This window comes from Hydra vulgaris, chromosome 06 (genome assembly GCF_038396675.1).
Source record: "Hydra vulgaris chromosome 06, alternate assembly HydraT2T_AEP".
NCBI classification, from domain to species: Eukaryota; Metazoa; Cnidaria; class Hydrozoa; order Anthoathecata; family Hydridae; genus Hydra; species Hydra vulgaris.
In genome coordinates this window covers 5,487,722-5,507,838 of record NC_088925.1, presented here as the reverse complement: position 1 = coordinate 5,507,838, position 20,117 = coordinate 5,487,722, and the positions used below count along the sequence as shown (strand labels likewise).

General features: G+C 29.6%; 1 protein-coding gene and 1 long non-coding RNA gene across 4 annotated transcripts; one reads left to right on the top strand and one right to left on the bottom strand.

Moving 5' to 3' along the window:
- Positions 1–2,144: 2,144 nt before the first annotated feature.
- On the bottom strand, positions 2,145–4,853 carry LOC136081606 (uncharacterized). Its single transcript, XR_010638940.1, has 3 exons — positions 4,734–4,853; positions 4,473–4,575; positions 2,145–4,366 (listed from the first exon to the last, which is right to left on the bottom strand). It is a non-coding gene; the product is annotated as an uncharacterized LOC136081606 (long non-coding RNA).
- LOC136081605 (uncharacterized) lies at positions 4,049–19,249 on the top strand. 3 transcript variants are annotated; one of them, XM_065799053.1, is made up of 3 exons: positions 4,049–4,205; positions 5,145–5,192; positions 10,944–19,249. In XM_065799053.1, exon 3 carries the CDS (start codon positions 11,061–11,063, stop codon positions 17,349–17,351), a length of 6,291 nt encoding a protein of 2,096 aa, XP_065655125.1. In that variant the 5' UTR covers positions 4,049–4,205; positions 5,145–5,192; positions 10,944–11,060; the 3' UTR covers positions 17,352–19,249. The 3 variants fall into 3 exon arrangements, with proteins under 3 accessions (XP_065655125.1, XP_065655124.1, XP_065655126.1); XM_065799052.1 differs by having other exon boundaries at positions 4,083–4,205; positions 5,078–5,192; XM_065799054.1 differs by lacking the exons at positions 4,049–4,205; positions 5,145–5,192 and adding an exon at positions 8,142–10,086 and having other exon boundaries at positions 10,208–19,249.
- Positions 19,250–20,117: the final 868 nt, after the last annotated feature.

Genomic DNA, 20,117 nt, shown 5'->3' with positions numbered 1-20,117 from the left:
TTCGACACAAAACAGATACGTTACCCCCTCCTTTAAAATCTCTTCAGGACGGCCCTGGGTGCATGATAAGTAATTTTGAATTGCTCAAGCTTATTTTTGCATGAAGGCTCTAACAGGGTATTATTTGTACGCAATAAATATTCATACTCTGGTTTTTTTATGAAGACTATTGAAAATAGAAAGACTTTTTTGCATTTTGCTATTATATATAAATTAACATTATATTTGTTTAGTTTAAACAATGTTAATAAAAACATTTGTTCAAGAAAAGATTTTGAGTGTTCTTTTTTATATTTAAAATTAGTCACACGTACAGCATGCATCTGTTTAAGATAAATGGGTTCTAGTTTCATTTAATATTTTATTACCTATCCTAAGGATAAAAGAATAAGGCAGAACTTTTTTCAAAGAACGTTTCTTCTAATTCAACTTTTGAATCAAATGGCCAAACTATTTTATTCCGGTTAAACAGGTTAACCAATTGTAAAATTAAACCTTTCTACGGTTTACGCTCCGGTATGATTTTTCAAAATTCCTATCATGGTCTTGAAAAAGTGTTCTCCGGTCCTTTCTTGACTCTAACTGTCTCTAAAAATTTAATAAGTGCTTGATTAAATCTTGTTTTCCTGCCTGTTGTAAAAAGGCATCTGTGGTTCCAATTTTAAAAAAGTCTGGAGAACATTCTGACGCGTCCAATTAGTCTTCTCTCTATTATTAGCAAGGTCTTTGATTTTTTGATCAACAAATTTCTAAGATCCCATCTTGAGTCAAATAACTTACTTTCAATCAATTAACATGGTTTTTGATCTTCTCGTTTTACAATTAACTTGAGAAGATCTTATTGTGCATTAGACAGAGGTGGTGAGGTAAGGACAATTGCTCTTGACATATCTAAAGCTTTCAAAAAAGTTTAACATGCTAGTTTTTTCCATAAGCTTGCTTCATATGGTTTATCTGGGAAAGTTTTTGAGATTATTAAATCATTTCTTTCTAACCACTGTTTTAAAAGCTCGAAGACCAACACTCTTTTTCATAACCAGTAACTTCTGTGTGACTTCAAGGTTATATCTTTGGTCCTATTTATGATCTTTCTGATAATGGTCCTATTAATGATCTTTCTGATAACTCTATCTCTAAAGTGGCTTTTCTTGTTGTTGACTCAACTTTTATCTTGACAAAAGTCTTCTCTTTTTGATCGCTAAGGACAGGCAGTCAATCTTGAATCTAATCTCACTTCTAAAACAGATTGGGGCTCGCAGTTTCTTATAAGTTTTAACTCTAGAAAATCTCAGTTATTTACTGCAAACAACAATAACCTTAACCCTAACCCTAACCCAAAACTGTCAACATTTCCATATTAATAAATGGCAACCTTCTCACTGAGTCCTCTTCTTTACGTCTTCTTGGATTATCGTTAACGTCTCACATGAATCGTTATCGCCTCTCATGAAAACCACATATATAATCCGTTGTTAAGTTAGTACCTGCTTAGATAGCTTTTTTTATTGTGCTTGCCATTATCTTGGTTATGATTCCATTCTTTACCTCTACAAATCATTTATTCGTTCCTAATTAAATACTGTTGTCATATTTGGTTTGGTTCTTCTAAAGATGCTCTTTCATCTTGTCTTTTAGACAAGTTGGAAAAACACATTGTAAACACGGTTAAACCTGCTTTGTCGAAAAGCTTAGGATTCTCTTCCATTGTCGTAAGGTTGACTCATCTTTAAACTTTCCAGTCTTCAAAATATTTAACTGTTTCTTTGCTCTTTAACTCTTTCATTTGTTTTCTAGCAACTCTCAACTTAATGGTTGGGAGGGAATAGAATTAAAAAAAAAAGTTGCAGGTTTTTTTAGATTTTTTAAATTATATGTTTTTCAAATACCACGTTACAAACCAATCACTTTTAAGAATCCAAATTATTTTTAAATTAATTGAATGGTGAAAATGATTGGTGAAACAAAAGTTTTTTTTTTTACTATAACACAGTTAGCCTTAACTAAATTTAGGTTTTTTGAATTGTGTCCAAATTAATTTAAAAGTTTTCTAAAAAAGTTTACTTATCACTAACGGGTGATGCGGAAGTTATCGGACAAAATAAAAACGTCAATAACGTATTTATAAATAAAAAAACAAACTACTATTATATTTTTTTTAAATAAAGGATTTATCTTTTAATAAAAATATATTATTTTTTATATGAAAAAACACCACCATCTGCAATTGATCTCAATTTTGCTCTGACGCCTTTTTATTTGCGACTGTAAAAAGTTTGAATCAATTCCTTGCAGTTTTAGTTTAATGCGATCAATCAAAACTTGCTCTGTTGAAGCTTGCCAATCTCCCTCGTAAACCTTCTGTGCCAAATGTCCCCGAAAATTTTCAATTGGTCGTGCTTGAGGCACATTTGGGGGATTGGATTCTTTATCAACCTAATAGACATATTGGTCCATCCAATTTAGAGAATCTTTAGAATAATGAGAACTTGCTAAATCTGGCCAAAATAATTAGTTAAAGTCTCCATGATACTTGTGAATAAATGGAAGAAGTCGTTTTTCTAAACATTCATTAATATAGATTGATGAATTGATTGCTACAGCCTTGGAAGTGCGAAACAATGGCTCGGACATACCACGGTCAGATATGGCTATCCACATTAATAATTGTTTTGGAAATTTCTCTTTTCCTATAAAACGAACACTTTCTGGGCACGTCTTTTTGTTGTTTGTGTAGTATCCAGAATTTTCAGGCATGTTGTCCCCTGCAAAACAAAAGTTTTTTTCGTCATCGATGACTAGAAGCGATTTTGTGTTATAGAGTTGGTTAACTAGTTTCCTGCTTCTTTTCTTTGCCTTTATTTGTTGTTCTATAGTGTATTTTGGAGTCTTTTCACGTTTTCTACATTTAATATTCATTTTTTTTAACTGACGACCAATTGTCGATTGATTTACACCGAATTTAATACCTATTTTTCTCTGACTGACCCCTTTTCGATTGTTCCCAAGTCTCGTTAATTCGGCTTTCTTTTCTCTAGTCCAGGATGTCGGACGACCAGGGTGATTTCTATCAGAAAACGATTGAACAGTTTCAAGTCTTTTTAGGTTATCATATATTGTACTTCGAGCAAATCCTTCCTTTTTAAAATGGTTTACGATTTTTTTTTTATATATTAAGTTTATTTACGAAAAACATTTTTAGTCGCTTTCGAAAAGATTTTCGTTAAGCTGCATTTAACCTCATTTTAAATAATTGTGTTTCAAATAATAAAGTTTATATTTTATAGAACGTTTATGCCTACGCATAAAACCACAAAAACTAATTATTATGCTCAAATAATGAAATTAGGATTTGTCCGAATTACCCGTTATATATAGTTTCTTGAACCTTAGAAATGATTTCACGTAGTAAAGAAGCCAAGTCAGCGGTTGATACTGTTGAATCATTATTAAAATAAGCTATTGGTTGTTTGAATTTATTTGCCAAGCCTTTAACCATAATTACAAGAGCCCGATTTAAAGTTTTCCATTTTACGTTCCGTAAACCCTTTCAGAATTTTTATCATACTCTAAATGCTGCTTTAATGACATTTCGTCCATAACAAGACTGACATTACGATCAAGCGGATTAATTGCATCAGCACGTAACTTCAATAAAGAAAACAATCGAGTAGAAAACCCTTCTTGATTATCTGAAAATACACTGGGCAAAAATAATTATAAACAAGTTGGACTTGGTAAACAAAATATTGTTTGCAAGACATTAAAAGTTTGAGGACTATGAAACAGAATTCGCAATGCCAAAACTTTGTCACAAACTGCCCAGCGTTTTCCTTTTTTGACTCGTTAACTTATTTCTAATTGACTTAAAAAAATTGACTAAAAAAATTGACTAAAAAAAATTGAAAAAAACTATTTTGTATAGGTGATACGTATTTCCTGGATAAATTTAAAATATGTTTTATAGACCCATCACAGTTTTTTGGGTTTTTTGTTTGGATTTTAAATGTCAAACTTGTTTACGTAGTCTAGAATTTTTGACTCGTTTGTTGAAATTTATTACATTAGTAGACATTTTGTTCTCTAAATTACTATCTGAACTAACATGTAAACAAACAACTTGTTTTTTCGCTGGAACTGAATGATATTCAACTGGTGGTTTCCTTTTGCACTAAAGAAGTGGATGCGGATTTGGGATTTTAAAAATAGTAGGAATTGCTAATTTTAACAAACATTTTCCACTATTATTTGTAGAATAATATATTGTTTTTTCAAAATGACTACTGCACAAATAAAAGTTTTCGTTTAAAAATACAAAATCTTTTTGTCTAAATCTTTCCTACGTCAGTTGATGACCTACTGTTTACATCTAAAAATTAAACAATAAAAGAATATGTTTTATAATACTACAATAATAATTTTATAAACTTTTTATGAAAAAAAAAGTTATTATAAGTAATATATGAACTAGCTACCTTTTTTCGTCTTTAGGAAAACAAAAAAATGAAATATTTTTACAGTTTTTTCCACTCTTGTTTCTATATTTTATACCAGCACAAAATGATGGCATTGCTATAACTAAGATCAAAATTACAATGAGATATATGAGATTATGCCTGACTGGATAGGCTTTGCCGTACACGCGGCGTTTATTTTAAATAATTTTTTTTTAATCAAAAATTTTCAATTAAATATGATGTTGGAAATAAATAATTTAAGTTTAATTTAATTCATACCTGCAAACTAATTCATTACGTTAAAACGTTTATGTTAACTTCATAGAATAAAATCTGAAAAGGAAAACAAAAAAATTTAATTTATTTGTTATAAGAAAGGAGAAGTTTATGTTAAAGAAAATTGTTGTCACAAATGGAAACTTCTCGTTTTTCATTAAATCAATATCGCGTAAAGTTTTTAAACATTTTTGTTTAATATTCAAAATAGTTCATTAAATACGTAAAAAGTTAAATTTTGATTAAACAAACAAAATATTATTATTACGTATATAAAACTATTTAAAGAAATAATAAGAAACTATAATCTTTTTCATATACCGAATATTTCTTCTTTTTTTTTATAGTTATATTATTTAAATGTTTTGTAACGTGATTTAAATTTAAATTTAATTACAACATTTATCTGAGAAGCAGTGACAGCACTTGCAGCTAGTACACCACTCAAACAAGCAGAATATGGTAAGTCTAGAAAAGTATTAACTTTTTATATAAGACTTCAGTATTTCAAAATTACTTGTTAATGTTAAAGCATTGTCAAACACTGTGAAAATAATATTGTTATTTTCACATTTAACGGTATATATATATATATATATATATATATATATATATATATATATATATATATATATATATCGTTACATTATCTAAAGGGGTATACATATATATATATATTTTTTATCCAGTCTATTAAACGTTGCACTAAATGAAGATCAACATTGGTTCTAGCGAAAAATAAAACAATAATCAAAGGAAAAATAACTTGACAATATAAGATATATATAATTATCACAAAATATATCAAATATAATACATTAGAGTGGTCCATTTTTGAACGCTTAGAGATAATACTATGAAACTTAAAAATTATCGATGAATTTAAGTCTAGTTGAGAATAGTACAAAAAATATTACATCAACTTGTTGCTCTCACTTTTGGGGCAGGTGTTGCAAAAATTTTGGGGCTTTTTTGTTCCCAGCCTCCAATCATCGCAATTTTTTGCAAACCCTCATTATTTGATATAAGTATAAACATATAAATGTTTGGAGTTAGCTCCATGTCTGGAAGTAAGCTATCTCAAAGATTAAAAAATACTGGATCAGCCACTGGATATTGCGTAACATAATTCAGTTTAGTTACTTTTATTCCAATACATTTTAAACATTATAACATCGGTACTTTCGTACCATTATGAATTTAATATTGTGAAATTGCATTTAAGTAAGTCATTAAGTCTTAATTCTCTTGAGACAACAATAGTTCTTAAAAATATGCCGCAACGTTTATAAGTTTAATTTACAACGTTTTAAATGAACCTTATTCTGTATCATTTTAATGTTGCAAAGTATATATCTAAACGTATAGTCAATAACAGCGCTTATATTACATGCTTCAGTATTGTATTAAACAACGACAATGGCTCCCATACTAAAGAAGATTGGAAGACCTAGTAAAAGTTTTGGAAATAATGCATTTATTGATGCAAAAGAGTCAGTACTTAGATCAGGAAAAAAACGTTCCTTACATCCGATATATTTTCCAGCTGTTGCTATAAACAAAAATATTGCCGATAAAAAAACAGACGTTCTTCTCGTTTAAACCATTGGATTGTTGGTTTTTCCTGAGAAAACTTTAAAGGAGAAAAGCTACCATTGAATAGAGCTATATTGCAAAAATATGTTTTTGAGAGAGAAAACAATCCTAGAAAAGAAACAAGAACGTTGCAAATCATCTAGTTAGCGAAATTGTTGAAAACTTTTGGTTACCTGCTCGTATTCCAACGAAGCATAACAAGAAGGACTGAGTTGATCAGATTATCCGTTTGGTAAAAGAATATGAGACACTGAAACAAATTCCTGAAAGCAGAAGACAAGAAAGAGAAGTAAAGCAAAAAGCTACACTTTTTACAATTAAACTGGACAATCTGTTTGATATATCACATACAGACACTTACACATTGTTGAAACACTATGGTAACGACGAGTTGCTTATTGACTGGAAATTTCTAAAAAGCCAAAAAAAAGTTTTCTCAAGTGGGCTCAATGGCTGGAGTTGAATAAATACTTACTGAAAAAGAGCGACAACGCTACATCAAACTACAGTATCAGGAAAGAAAGAAAAGAAAGGAATTGCTTCATAATAAGAAACAGCAACTCAAATGTTTAACTATTACAAATAATAATGAATTCAACGAGGGCGACGAATTTTTATTCAGATATTACGGTAGAAAATGAAAGAGATAAAAGTTTTTCAATGAAAGAGAAAAAAAACATCATTGCAAATCAGCGATAACGATAAAAATTTCAAAAAGAAAACCATTAAAAGAAACGTGTACAGTTTCTGATGGATCCGGTATTATTGAATGACAACAGCTAATTAATAAGTAAATGCTTATTCTAAAAATAAACTAAATTTAAAACAGTATTAAAATAAAAAACATTAATTAAAGTCGTAATATAATATGACGTGATCAAATAAAGTAACTCCCTTGGAAATTACTTTGAATATCTTTAGCACCATATAAGATATATATGTTTATAAATAACTATAATTATAATTACTTGTATATAATTATAATTATATTATAATCTTTGCAAACGGTTTATATTTATTTATAAATAACTTTAAATTATAATTTTCTTTATAATTTATTGTAGTATAAATGGTATGTGTGAACTTTTATCTTCAAAAAAAATTTAGTTAGCTGTTGAAGTAGATTGCCGCTGCATTGGGCATTTTGCTCAAAGTTAACGGGTCATGTTGTTATTTCTACACAATGAGACCCGCTGAATGAGTCATCAATAGGAGGCTGGGAACTTACTATGTTTAAAGCAATTGGGAACTAGGTGAACACTAACTATATGAGGCGCCTCACAGGAAAAGGTACCAAGTCTTAGCTTCTAGTTACAGAGATATTTGACATAATAGTTAGTCAGGTCAAAAAATTCAAAAACAAGACTATTGTTTTTTTTAAATAGTTTTATCATATTACAATACATAATAGGTGTTTTTTTGCGAAAAAGATTTTTTGGTTGTTGCAAATAAGGATTTTTTTTTTAAATGTGGAAAAGGTACCAACTCTTCCTCAGAACTGTTTTGATAATGTTCTCTCCTCTAGAACTCCTTGTTAATTATTTTTTTATGTTGTATTATTAACGTTTTAGCGTGCCAGTATATAATACTTTTTATTTTTGATTAATAATTATTGTAAATCCTAAGCAGTTATTGAAAATATAACTTATTTGTATCTTATTTATTAACCCTTTGAACCGAGTATGGTGACCAAATATTTTATTAAACTTTTTGTCAGGTTTTTAATCGTATTATTGATTGATAAAATAATTATTAGATAAAATAAAGAAATTATTTTAAATATGCTTTTCTTTGTTGAATTCCTTTTAACAGGTTCTGCTTTAGAAACAAATTGATTTCAAATGCTGACGTGATAAGCCCGTTTAATTCATAAATGTAACTATGTATTGCAGTTTTTTTGTACTTACATAGAAGTGAGAGTTACAATGAGTGAGAATGCACCTTTGGCTTCAACTTCACAGGATGAACTAACGATCCAAAATGACATTGTTGTTCTTGGTAACGCCATTAAGAAAATAGCTCCTCTCCGTTCACTTTACTCACAGACATTTGAAAATGAAGATGAGGAAAAAATACAAAATTTATAAAATCTGGTTGTAGATGTAATCAAGGAGTAAAAAATAAAAACTGTATGACGCACATCTCACATTCAGAAATACGCGAGTACAGACTACAATGTTTTGAGAATAATGGGATGTTTAAACATGAAAAAAAACTGAATGACAATATTGTTGCCCAGTTAAGTGCTCTGCTTCACACGAGTGAAATTTGTTGTAATCGTTATGATGATCAGAATGAAATTCGATTGAAAACACTGATGGATTATCGGTTTCACGGATACAAGATATGTTTGAAAACACTCCTGTTTTTGCATGGGATTAGTCGTAAACGTCACCGTCTACTACGCAGGCGAGTCATTAAGTTTGGAATTGCTCCTCGTAGACATGGCAATACTAAAAGACAACCCAAAAATACTTGTACAAAAGTAGATAACACAGCAGTTGTTCAATTTATAATGAATTATGCTGCAAACAATGCACTAGTTCTACCTAGAAAAACTCGAGGAATAAGAGATCATCGGATGATGCTTCTTCCGTCATGGAAGACAAAGAAAAGCATACATGAAAAATATAAATTTGCATGTAATTGTCTGGAATGCATTCGCTCCAAGTTATAGCTTTCTCAAAGATTTGGAGAACGACCTTGCCTTTTATTGTAATCCAACATCCGCGCTCGGACTTGTGCAGTGTGTGTCAGAATAACACTATAAAAATTTCTGAAATGGTTAATCTAGAAGTAGAAGTCAAACGAGAGCGTACAACTGAGATGTTAAAACATCTAAAGTTAGTTAAGAAAGAGCGTTCCGTTTATCATGATTGTATTAAACTGGCAAAAAAAAAATGAAACTTCACACATTTCTTTTGACTATGCACAGCAAATCTTTCTACCAAACTTACCAGATTAACATGGACCTATCTATTTCTTAACTCCGTTTAAAGTTGGGATTTTTGGTATTGCAAATGAATCGGCCTGTGTTCAGCACAATTATGTGCTACCTGAAAGCATGTTAACCGGAAAGGGTGCAAACTGTATTTTGAGTATGATTCATCACTACCTTGCTGAACATAAATGTTCTATTAAATATACCCTGTATTGCCATGCTGACAACTGCGTAGGGAAAAAAAACAACAACATTGTAATGCAGTTTTTCTCTTGGAGAGTAGCTGTTGGGTTAAACCAAAAAATAACTATTATGTTTTCGCCTGTCGGTCACACGAAATTCTCTCTAGATGCAGGATTAGGGATTTTTAAATCCAAGTTTCTGTGAAGTGAAGTAGCTTCGGTCAAAGAGTTTGCTGCATGCATAGAAGCTAGTACTCCAATTTCAAAATTGAATAAATCAGTCATCGTCGGTGACAAAAATGGTTCAATTTTAGTTTTAACATATGATTGGCAAGAACAGATTTCACCTAATTTTAAAACGATTCCTAATATCAAGCAATGGCACTCTTTCACATTTCAATTTGATAAACCTGGAGCAATTACTTGTAAGATTGATTCGGACAGTGCGGAGGTAGAATTCCAAATATGGAAACAACAACTCATCTCAAAAATTACCGCGCCACAAATATTACAACCTGAACTTCTCTCACCAGAAAGACAATGGTATCTATACGATAGCATCCGCATTTTTGCCCCAAAACGCGGGAAAGATTTAATTAGTCCAAAGCCACAAGTTGACAGGATAACGATTGCCCAGGTTTTTTATTTTTTAACCTACCATCATTACGAAAATTAAAATACGGATATATTTGACTTAATATTTAGGCTTTAAACAATGAAAACATCACTAATTATCTTAAATTATTTTTTATTTCTAGGTCAGAGCAGCAAATGCTAGCAAAACAGTTCAAGAAATGGTTGGCAATCTAGATTTTTCGATGGGTTTGCCTCCGGTTAAAAGAAAGCCGTCCACATGTTCTTACTGCAAACAAGTTGGACTTATAAATATAACGCCAAAAACAGTTCCAGTTTGCCCCAAACGAAAAGCAGATACAAACTTTTGTATTTAATTAAGAGTTGGTACCTTTTTGATTTTTCAGTTATGTTTCTATTTTTTTATTTTTAAAGAGTTACTGAATTTTATTTGATGTGAAAATTTGTACACGTAATCTAAACTGTATTATGCATTTAAAAACAGAAAATAACCACTAACTTCTTCATCAAACTGAATTTATAACATTTTTAAATTATGCAAACTTTCAACTTTAATTTTCTCAAAAACGCTATTCCGGTTGTTGTCCCACACAAACAGCTATAACTTGGTCAAAAATAAAGATATTAAGTTAAATTTTTTTTCTTTTTGATTATTTTTCTTTCTTTTATGCAGTAGTGCTAATAACTCCATTTCTAAGAGTTGGTCCCTTATCCTGTGAGGTGCCTTATACAGCAATATATAACTTTTTTTTTATAATTTGTAAAACTGATAATTCTTAAGCGGTTTAACTTTTGCCGCGCCATGTTTTGTGTTAATTTCTTACTTAATTATTACTTAGTTAATTAATTATTATTACTCTTATCTAAAGATTTTCAAAAACTTTTTTGTTTTCTTTTTAGTAGTGGACTTTCAACCAATGTTCATATCTAATAAAGTTTATAATACAAAAAAAGTTTCAAGTTTGAAAAGTTTGTGGAAAGTATGATTTTCATTCCAGTTGGAATGATATAAAAAATATGTTTAAAATGTTAGAAAAAAAAATTAACTGTCAAAATGCATATAACGAACAAATTAACAAAGACTATTGCTATCAGAGTCATGACATTATACATATCGGTAGTGCAATATGCTCTGCATATCCTAATGTTATATTTGCTCCACCGAATGAAGTAGATGATGCTGTAAGTGAAAAGTCACAAGATTATTTATCACAGTTTAGGGCTGCTTTGACAGACAACAAAAAAGTAGCTGGAATCTTTAAAACAAATGATACACACTGGATAGCATATGCCCTTAAAATAAAATCCGGCAATGTTATTTGCTTTTACAAAGATTCATACAATACCCAGAGAGCAAACTTTTTGAAAGTTGTTTTAAGTGCGTTTCCGAATAGTTTTTCATATCAATTAGATCAAGAGAGTGTTCCAGAACAAAAAGATAGTTCTTCTAGCGGAATATTTGCTCTATATAATATGGAAGTTTTAGCAAAATCACCAAACCTGTGTAAGAAGACTCTTTTTAAATTTTTTAATCCAAACCCTTTAGAGTTATCTTTTTATCGGGGTACAGTTTTTGCAAAAAAATATATAGAAGGTTGTTTATATAAAGCAATGCAAGAGATTTTTATTTTAAAAATATGTGATGATTGTTCTAGTGAAGCTATGTTACTTAAAAGAATAATAGAAGAAGAAACTCCTTATAAAATAAAGGAAATTCAAGTAAAAGAAAAAAATATAATTAATGATAGCTGTTGTTATGGTCTTTTAGTTGAAGATAAAGATAAAAAAGGAGTGTGTGATTATTTAAAACAATTTGTACAATCAGAAGTGGCTTTTAATGAAACTGATGGCGACATTTTACTTATTATCCCAAACGATTTAAATTTAAACAATGTCAAACTCCATGCGCTATATTCTGCAAAACAATTAAACGACAAGAGTTCAAACTTAGAAATATCTGACTTGAATAGAGTTTTAATAGAAACTACAAGCACTGTCATTTTTCCAAATTGGAATCAAAAAAAAAACTTTATAAACATTATTAAAACTATAAACTTTAATATTATTATTGCAAAGAGACAATTTTCTATAAGCTTTGATGTTTTAAAAGATAAACAAATAAAACATGCTTTTGCCATTAGCCATTTAAAATACAACATAAATGATGATTCTTCATCTACAAAGAGCTTCAATGGAGGCGTAAAAGAAAATATTTTAACTCAATTAGCACTAAAAAATAATGCAATTTCTTCTGGATCAAATAGCATAATTACACAGGAAACGATCGATTTCAAAATAAGTGTTCATTCGCAAGAACTGAGTGAGCATAAAAAAAAAATACCTGTAAGTTTTTTAAATTCTTTTTTATGGGAAAAAAACAAATACGTTAAATGGGATAGAATTTCTTTATCATCCATCAACGTTTCATACAAGGAAGGACAATTCTATCCAACAGATTTAGTTCATGGTCTTTTAGCAGAACATTGTAGTTCTGAGACCGGTATCAATGCAGGCCACTCTAAAGTACAGCCTGGAAACAATGTTGTTATTGCAAATGAAAGAGCATCTGATTTTATTAAGCTGGGGGATATTAATCAGTATTTAAAAAGCTGGAAAGTACTCGGTATAATAGATGACAAACACACTGGGTATCTTGGTATTATATATGCCAATGATGAAGCTAGACAATTAGTGCTCGCACATAGATCTACCAACTTTGAGTTAAGTTTAAACACTAAAAACTTGCAAAAAGAATCAGGTTTACAACAAGATATTGCAGGCATATTTATGGGAGAAATACTATTGCATCAAGCCTACGGATACGTTGCTACTGATGCAGCCATACAGCTTTTGAAAAATCATTCGAAATACACTGATTATTCGTTTTCTATAACTGGGCATTCTCTTGGGGCATGGTTAGCTGAAATGAGTGCTTATTATTGCAGTAGAGATTTGGAATACCCTAACGTTAAAACTGTATCTTTTGATGGACCAGGTTCACGTGAAATGATGAAAAAACTTAGCGAAAATGAAACAAAACCATTTGAATATAGAAAATTAAATATTGTATCTTATTTTTCAGCACCCAATTTAGTGAACTGTATAAATAAGCACTGTGGCAAAATTTTCACCACATATCCAAACATCACTAATGATTTTCCTGAAGTATTAACAAATTTTAATAGTCAAAAAAAAGGAGACGCTCTACTTGCAAATTATGGACATGATTTAAAAAATATTCTAAGTCACTTTGATCCTAAAAATGGAATGCTTTATTACGATAAACCTGAAACATGTGGTATAGTAAATTCTTGGCCTTCTATTACTCACAAACATTTTGGTAATACTAGCCATGAACATTTGTTTAAAGATATTTTAGAAAAGTTTTTAAAATATGTTGGCATTGAAAAGCAGATTGTTAAGCTAGTATTTAAAGTCTATGATGTACTCGAAAAAACTAACGAGAAATTTACTACTCTTGAAAGCATTGTACATTTATTTTTGGATATTTGTAATAAAAAGATTGATCATAAACAATTTTGGAGTGCTCATAAGTATCTTGATAAAAATTCAAATTATAAAGATTCGGTAACAGATTCATTGCATCAATTTCAGTTGCATTATGTTGCAGGATACCGAGTATCTCAGATAAGTAGAAAAGTTAGAAAAATTGATGATATAGAAGAGGATATTGTTAAATATTTAATTTGTTTGAAAACAAATAATGAATATATGCAAGGCTTGCAAAATGATCTTGCCGATAAAGTGTCAAAACTAAAATCTAAATATGAATATATTGAAGTTTTAAAAGAAATTCATACTACTGAGTACTCTATGTCTATAGATGATTTAATAAATGAAGCTCAGACACTAATTTACAGATTAAATTTGAAATGGTATTTGCAAGAAAATAGATATAAAAAAGAACAGTTGTATTCTAATATTAGTAGCGAACCCGATATTGATATTACTTCACGTTTAAACGATGTTGAAGACATTTTGCATAGAAAATCTATAGTAATTGTTAAAGGAATGCCAGGATCGGGAAAAACAAACCTTGCCAAGAAATATGCGCTAATAAACCAAAATAATATTACTTCAATAATTTTAGATGTTTCTTGTGATGCAAGTTTTACAAATTTATTAGAATTTCAAACAAAAGTATGGAATAAAGAAGGTAAGGCATTTGAATTTAAAAAACATAGTTATGAAAATTACACAGAAGCACTGGGTATGTTTTCTCGTGTTTTAGAACAGAATTTACAAAGAGCGCTATTTATTCTTGACAACGCAGCAAATTGGAATAATGTTCTACAAATAAAAAAAAGGTTTGAACCATTAGAAATAATTGGGCGCATTAAGTATATTATAACAACTCGTAATGACCTTTTTCAAGGTACTGAAGATATAACCTATGTAACACTTATTCCTAAGTCTGTTTCTCAAATTATTTTACCAATAGATATTGAGTTGTTAAAATTATTAGCTTTACTTAAGCCAATAGTTAAAGCAAAGTATTCAACAAGTATATCAGACAAACTTAAAATTTTATGTGAAAATTCTTATGCTTTTGTTAAAAGAAACGGTGACATACAATTAAATACTAAAGTTCAAAAGAAAGCGAAAGAAAGCAAAATGCATTCGTCAGCACTGGATTTTTTAATTTTAGCCTCTGAATTTCATCCAAACATAATTGATAAAAACTATATTATTAGCCAATTTGAAACGTTTGAATTAAATGAGTTTTACGCAGATATTAAAAATATGTTAGAAAACAAAAATCAAACTGTTCAACATCCATATTGTTTAAGAGCTTTAATCACAAGTCTTTCTCCTTCTATAGTGTGCAGCAACAAGCATGTTAAGTTGTTTTTGGATTTTTTACTAAAGAAAGAATATAGACAACTTGGAAAAAAAATAACAAAATTAAATAAAGGTTTTGATATGAATATAACTGCTGAAAATAAAACTAAGTACATTTCAAATATCAGCAATGAAATACCAGATTTAGTTGAAAATATTCATTATTTTATAAAGGAGCAGACTTCTTTCGTTCTAAAAAGTAATACTGCAAAAAACTATATTTTTTTTGGTCCTTCAGGAAGCGGCAAAAGTACTATAATAAATTCTTTGTTAGGAAACAGTTTAAAATGTATTTGTACGGGTGACGAAGGTCAACCCGCGGAGATTATTGTTGAAAATACAGAGAATTGTCCTGTAATAAGCTTTAAAAGTACTACATCGCAGACCTTTAATGTTGAAGGTTGGATTAGAGAAAATGCTACATATTTTGATTGTCCTGGTCTCCAAGATAGTAGAGGTTTATTGTTTGATATGCATAATGCACAGAGACTAAGATTATTGTCAGACGTAGCACAGAAGGGTATTGGAATAATAATAGTTTTTTCTGCAGTACTAATTAATGGAAGAGGTAAAAATTTTACAGATTTTCTTTATCAATTAGATGGAATATTTGATGTAGAGTCTGTTAAAAAGAATGTGTTGTTAGTAATTACACAAACAAATAATCCAAATGTAGAAAATTATGTTCAAACTCTGAAAGACCATTACAAGGAATTAAAAAAACAAGGAGTTGTTTCAGGATTTCTAAATTTATTTTTAGACCAAGATTTTAAAAGCAGAATAATTTTTGTACGTAAAGTAAATTACTCTGGTATAGAAGTAAAGCCTAGTCACTTTGAAGATGTTCACGTTGCTCTAAATAAATTAGAGCTTGGCAGCTGTACTTTAAATACTAATAGCATTTCACAAAGTTATATGGATGAACTATCTAAATTAAGTGATGTCTTGAATGAGTATGTTAAATATAAAATGATACCTTTAGCTCAGCAAATAATTAAATCTTTGCAAAAAGAAATTGAAACTTCAGATAAAATGGGCAAGGATTTAAAAATGTTTATTCGAGACAAAACTTTTTTTATAGAAACAGACAATAAAGATCAACTTATACAGCAAATAGAAAAACTTTTACCTCACCAAAGTAAAGAGATTAAGAAGGTATCAAAAACTTTAGAATTTTTAAGACTTTTTAATTCTTCTGTAAAAGCTCACGTATCGGAGTGGGGAGCAGAGCTACGAACTCTAAGCAGAAACTATCGCATTTTTACCGAGTCAGTTGTAACACAGTTTTTAGAAGATCAACTTGTAGTTACAGGTTTAATTGTAAGTGTTTCGGAAATTGATGACGTAATTAGCAAGATGAGTAATATACCCAAATTTATATGGATTGAAGCCAAAATGTTCTTGGTAGACAAAAGTGTAGTTTGGAGATGGAAATCGCAACATTCTGTTGTAAAAAAAGTAGAGAACGGAATTAATCTTTATGTAAAAGCAAAGAAGTGTAGAGTTTTAGACAATAATCAAACTATAGATATTTCTGGAAAGAATGGAGTAAGTCCTGGAGATAATGGTGGCAACGGCGGAAACTTTTATGGACAGTTTGATTATTTTTTTAGCGGTCAACTCATTTTAGATCTACGTGGAGGGAACGGTGCTGATGGAGAATTTGATACAGCCAACAGACTTAAAACTATTACATCTTCAATTGAAGAACTTAAGAAAAAGAAAGAATACATTAATACTGTAGATAATATTTGTGAACAAAAGCAAAGTTGTGATATACTTAAAGAACTAGATCAATTTAAAATTGACTTAAAAGTTTCACGCGAAAAACTAGAAAAGCAAGTTTTAGAGATAGAAAAAATAGAAAAACAGTTAAAAATACATAGGGGTAAAAATAGAAGCATAAAATACAATAATGCTCAAGAAAATAAAAAAAGTTTAGAGAATGAAAAACATTTTTTAGAGCAAAATGTTAGTGAAATGGAGCAAAAAGTAAAAGATTATGAAAACGTTGCTGCTTTAAAGTTTTTAAATGACATAAGAAACAAGAAATTAGATATCTTAAACAAGATTGATTCAAATAAAAAATCATTAGATAAATTAATAAAAGATGAAGACGAAATAGATAAAACTTTGAAGAACAAAAATTTTATAACGAGGACTCAAAAAAAAGTTGAAGAATTAAAAATAGAGTATGAAGACGCCAAAGGCAATTTTATTCAATTAAAAGTAATATCATCTAGTTTAGAAAATATTTTAACAGATTTAAATTTCGTTATTAACACATTACCTACTGAAATTGTTGATACAAAAAGTATGAGCGAATCGAATAAAAATAAACAAATGTTGCAAGAAAATATAGAAAAACTTCAAAAAGAACTTAATATTCAGACAAAAAAATGTCAATCGGAAAAAATGACGTTTTACATTGCTGGTGAAAGTTAAATTTATCATCTGATGAAGTTGAAATGTATAAGCAGCATATATCAATGATACTAAATTCGCTTGAGAGCGATAAAAAAAAACTAAATATCCAGACAGAAGATTTTAAGAAAACCATGCAAACCTTTAAAGAAAAATCAGAACAATATATTGCGCATCAAAAACAAATAAATCGTATTCAAGCCAGTTTTGAAAAAGAGTTCAAAAAGTTTGAAAAAGGTGGTGTTTATCTCGAAGAAATCAAGTCTTTTAAAGAGGACATACAAAAACGCTATGAAATTTTCCAGGAAAAAGAAAATGAACTAATAAATGTATTACTCAAAAAAGATGACTTTGTTATTGGTTCTAACGAACACTTTACTGAGGATGATTTAAAATCAATTGTTGGTGGAAAATTGTTATCTTTAACAAAAAAACTACAGTGATTTAGTAAAAGACTATCTTAATGAAAAAGAAAAACTGCTTCACTATAAAGAAAAATTAAAATCAGAATACGATGAAGATGAAAGTGTAAAACTAGAGAACGAGTTACACATACCAGTTGAGGAAAATATCTGTCTAAATATTAATCGAAAACTTCTGGAAACAAATCTTGCAATAAGCAAATTAGGAAACAAAGATACACAACATATGGAAAACAAAAATGATACCGAGCATTTGAATAAAAGTCTCAAAATGTGCCAAGAAAAGTTAAAAGAAAATAGGAAGAAGTTAAAAATTATAATTAAAAACTGTAAAAATAAAATTGATGAAAATCTTTCTGAAAATGAGTTTGATAATGACATTAGCTTATTTTACGAAGAGTCAAAAAGTAGAGTTCAGATGTTAAAAGATTTGAACAACAATTTGATAAAGCGAGTTAATTATGCAGACACGTACGCTCCTCAGTTAGAAGAAGCATATAAATCTTTTAAACAAGCGCTTTGTAATTTTGAAGATAAAAAAATGGATTACAAGTGTTGGAAGAAAAAACAAAATAACGAACAGCACCCTTTAATTAAAATTCTTGATACCCTTATTAGAGACCAGGAATTGATGCAAAAATACTTGCATGAGGAGAGTGAAGCAGCTAAGGTTTTATTGCTTCATGATGTAGCCTTAGTTTCTCGCGTTCGTAGACAGTGGATTGATAGAAGCATTATGGAAAAATTTTCTCATTTAATCAAAGAAAGTTTCTTCTTTAACACTCAGTTTATTGAAAAGTATAGATTAGTTGGGACAGACGGAGGTATAGGCGGAAATAGTGGTAGCTTCTTTTTAAATGATGATTTGAGGAAATCTTATCCTGGGGCTGGTGGATCCAGCACAACATTAAATGGTGTATACATAAATGAATATAGCTATGCTAAGCTTAAAAAAATAAAGGAAAAGAAAGAACTAGAAAATGCAGAATTAAAATTTACTGATTTTATTTCTGTTATTCAAGGAACAGTTGTTACTGGAGGTATTCAAACAGCAAAAAAAGTAGTCGAAAAAACAGCTCTGAGTGCCAATTTATGTACCCAATTAGGGCTTTTGTCAATGACGAAATTATTTTTGGGTGTACCTATAGCACAGTTACTAGCTAGTCCCTTAATTGCAAATTTAAGTCGCAAATGGGTATATGGTCCGTATATTGCTAAAAAAAAAAGTCAAGATGGAATTGCAGAAAATATTCCACTTGATCTAAGTTGTTTACCAAAAGAAAATCTAAAATTAACTAACGAAATGGATTTGGCTGCTAAATTTATTTATGATGAAAAACGATAGACCGAAACTACAGACGTAATAAATCATTTGCAGTTTAAACATTTTTTCGTTCATTCTATTCATTAAAAAAATTATCAACTTTAAAATTACTTTACATTCAATTGATTTTTATTGATTTGCTTCATATTTTTAAAAAATTTTTACCTCAGTTACCTCAGTTTTTTTTTTTTTTTTTACGTAATGGCAAACCAGAGCAATACTCAAGTTTGATAAAAAGGTGTCCTTTAATAAAGCTTAATACTCACGATAAGCTAGATACTCACGATAAGCTTGATACTCACGATAAGCTTGATACTCACGATAAGCTTGATACTCACGATAAGCTTGATACTCATGATAAACTTGATACTCATGATAAGCTAGATGCTTACGATAAGAGTTTTATGAAAAGATAATAATAAGTAAATGTAGTAAAATATAAAAAAACAATTAAATGTAGAAACAAGCAAGACTCAATAAATTCAACCCTTTAAGGCGTGGTTTAAGGTCTGTCTAAATCTCATCTAAGAGCTATTGAGTAATTTTGACACTATTTGGTATGTTACCTAAAATTTCAACAAGCACTAGTGAACTAACTCTAAAAAATAATTCTAAAATCATAAAAACATAAAACCAAATTATTTCAGCATTCGGATAAAACGTATATTAAATAAGTATTATACATGTACGTGTTTTAGTTTTTAATACGCATCAAATTTTAAAATGATAACGCGGTTTGTTATTTAGATATAATAATTAAAAAAGACTAATAAATATTAGTTTGTCGATAAGTTACACAAAATAGTGAGTGTTCGGTGAGTTCATCAAGACCTTGTTGGCTTGTGCATTTTTTCAATAACGGAAATTGTACGCCACGGAAATTATGGTGGTAGCCAATCAAGTTTTGCAATAAATTAGCGACGCTAATAAAAACAACAACTTTGTTTGGTATTGCATGCCATAGGTGAGCGGCTTGGTTGTTGAAGATGCTGAAAAGAAAAGCAGTTGTAATCTTTTACAATGGTAACGCTTGCGATAATC

Coding starts and splice junctions, on each gene's coding strand:
- LOC136081605 (XM_065799053.1), top strand. CDS start 11,061: ATGTTTAAAATGTTAGAAAAAAAAATTAACTGTCAAAATGCATATAAC.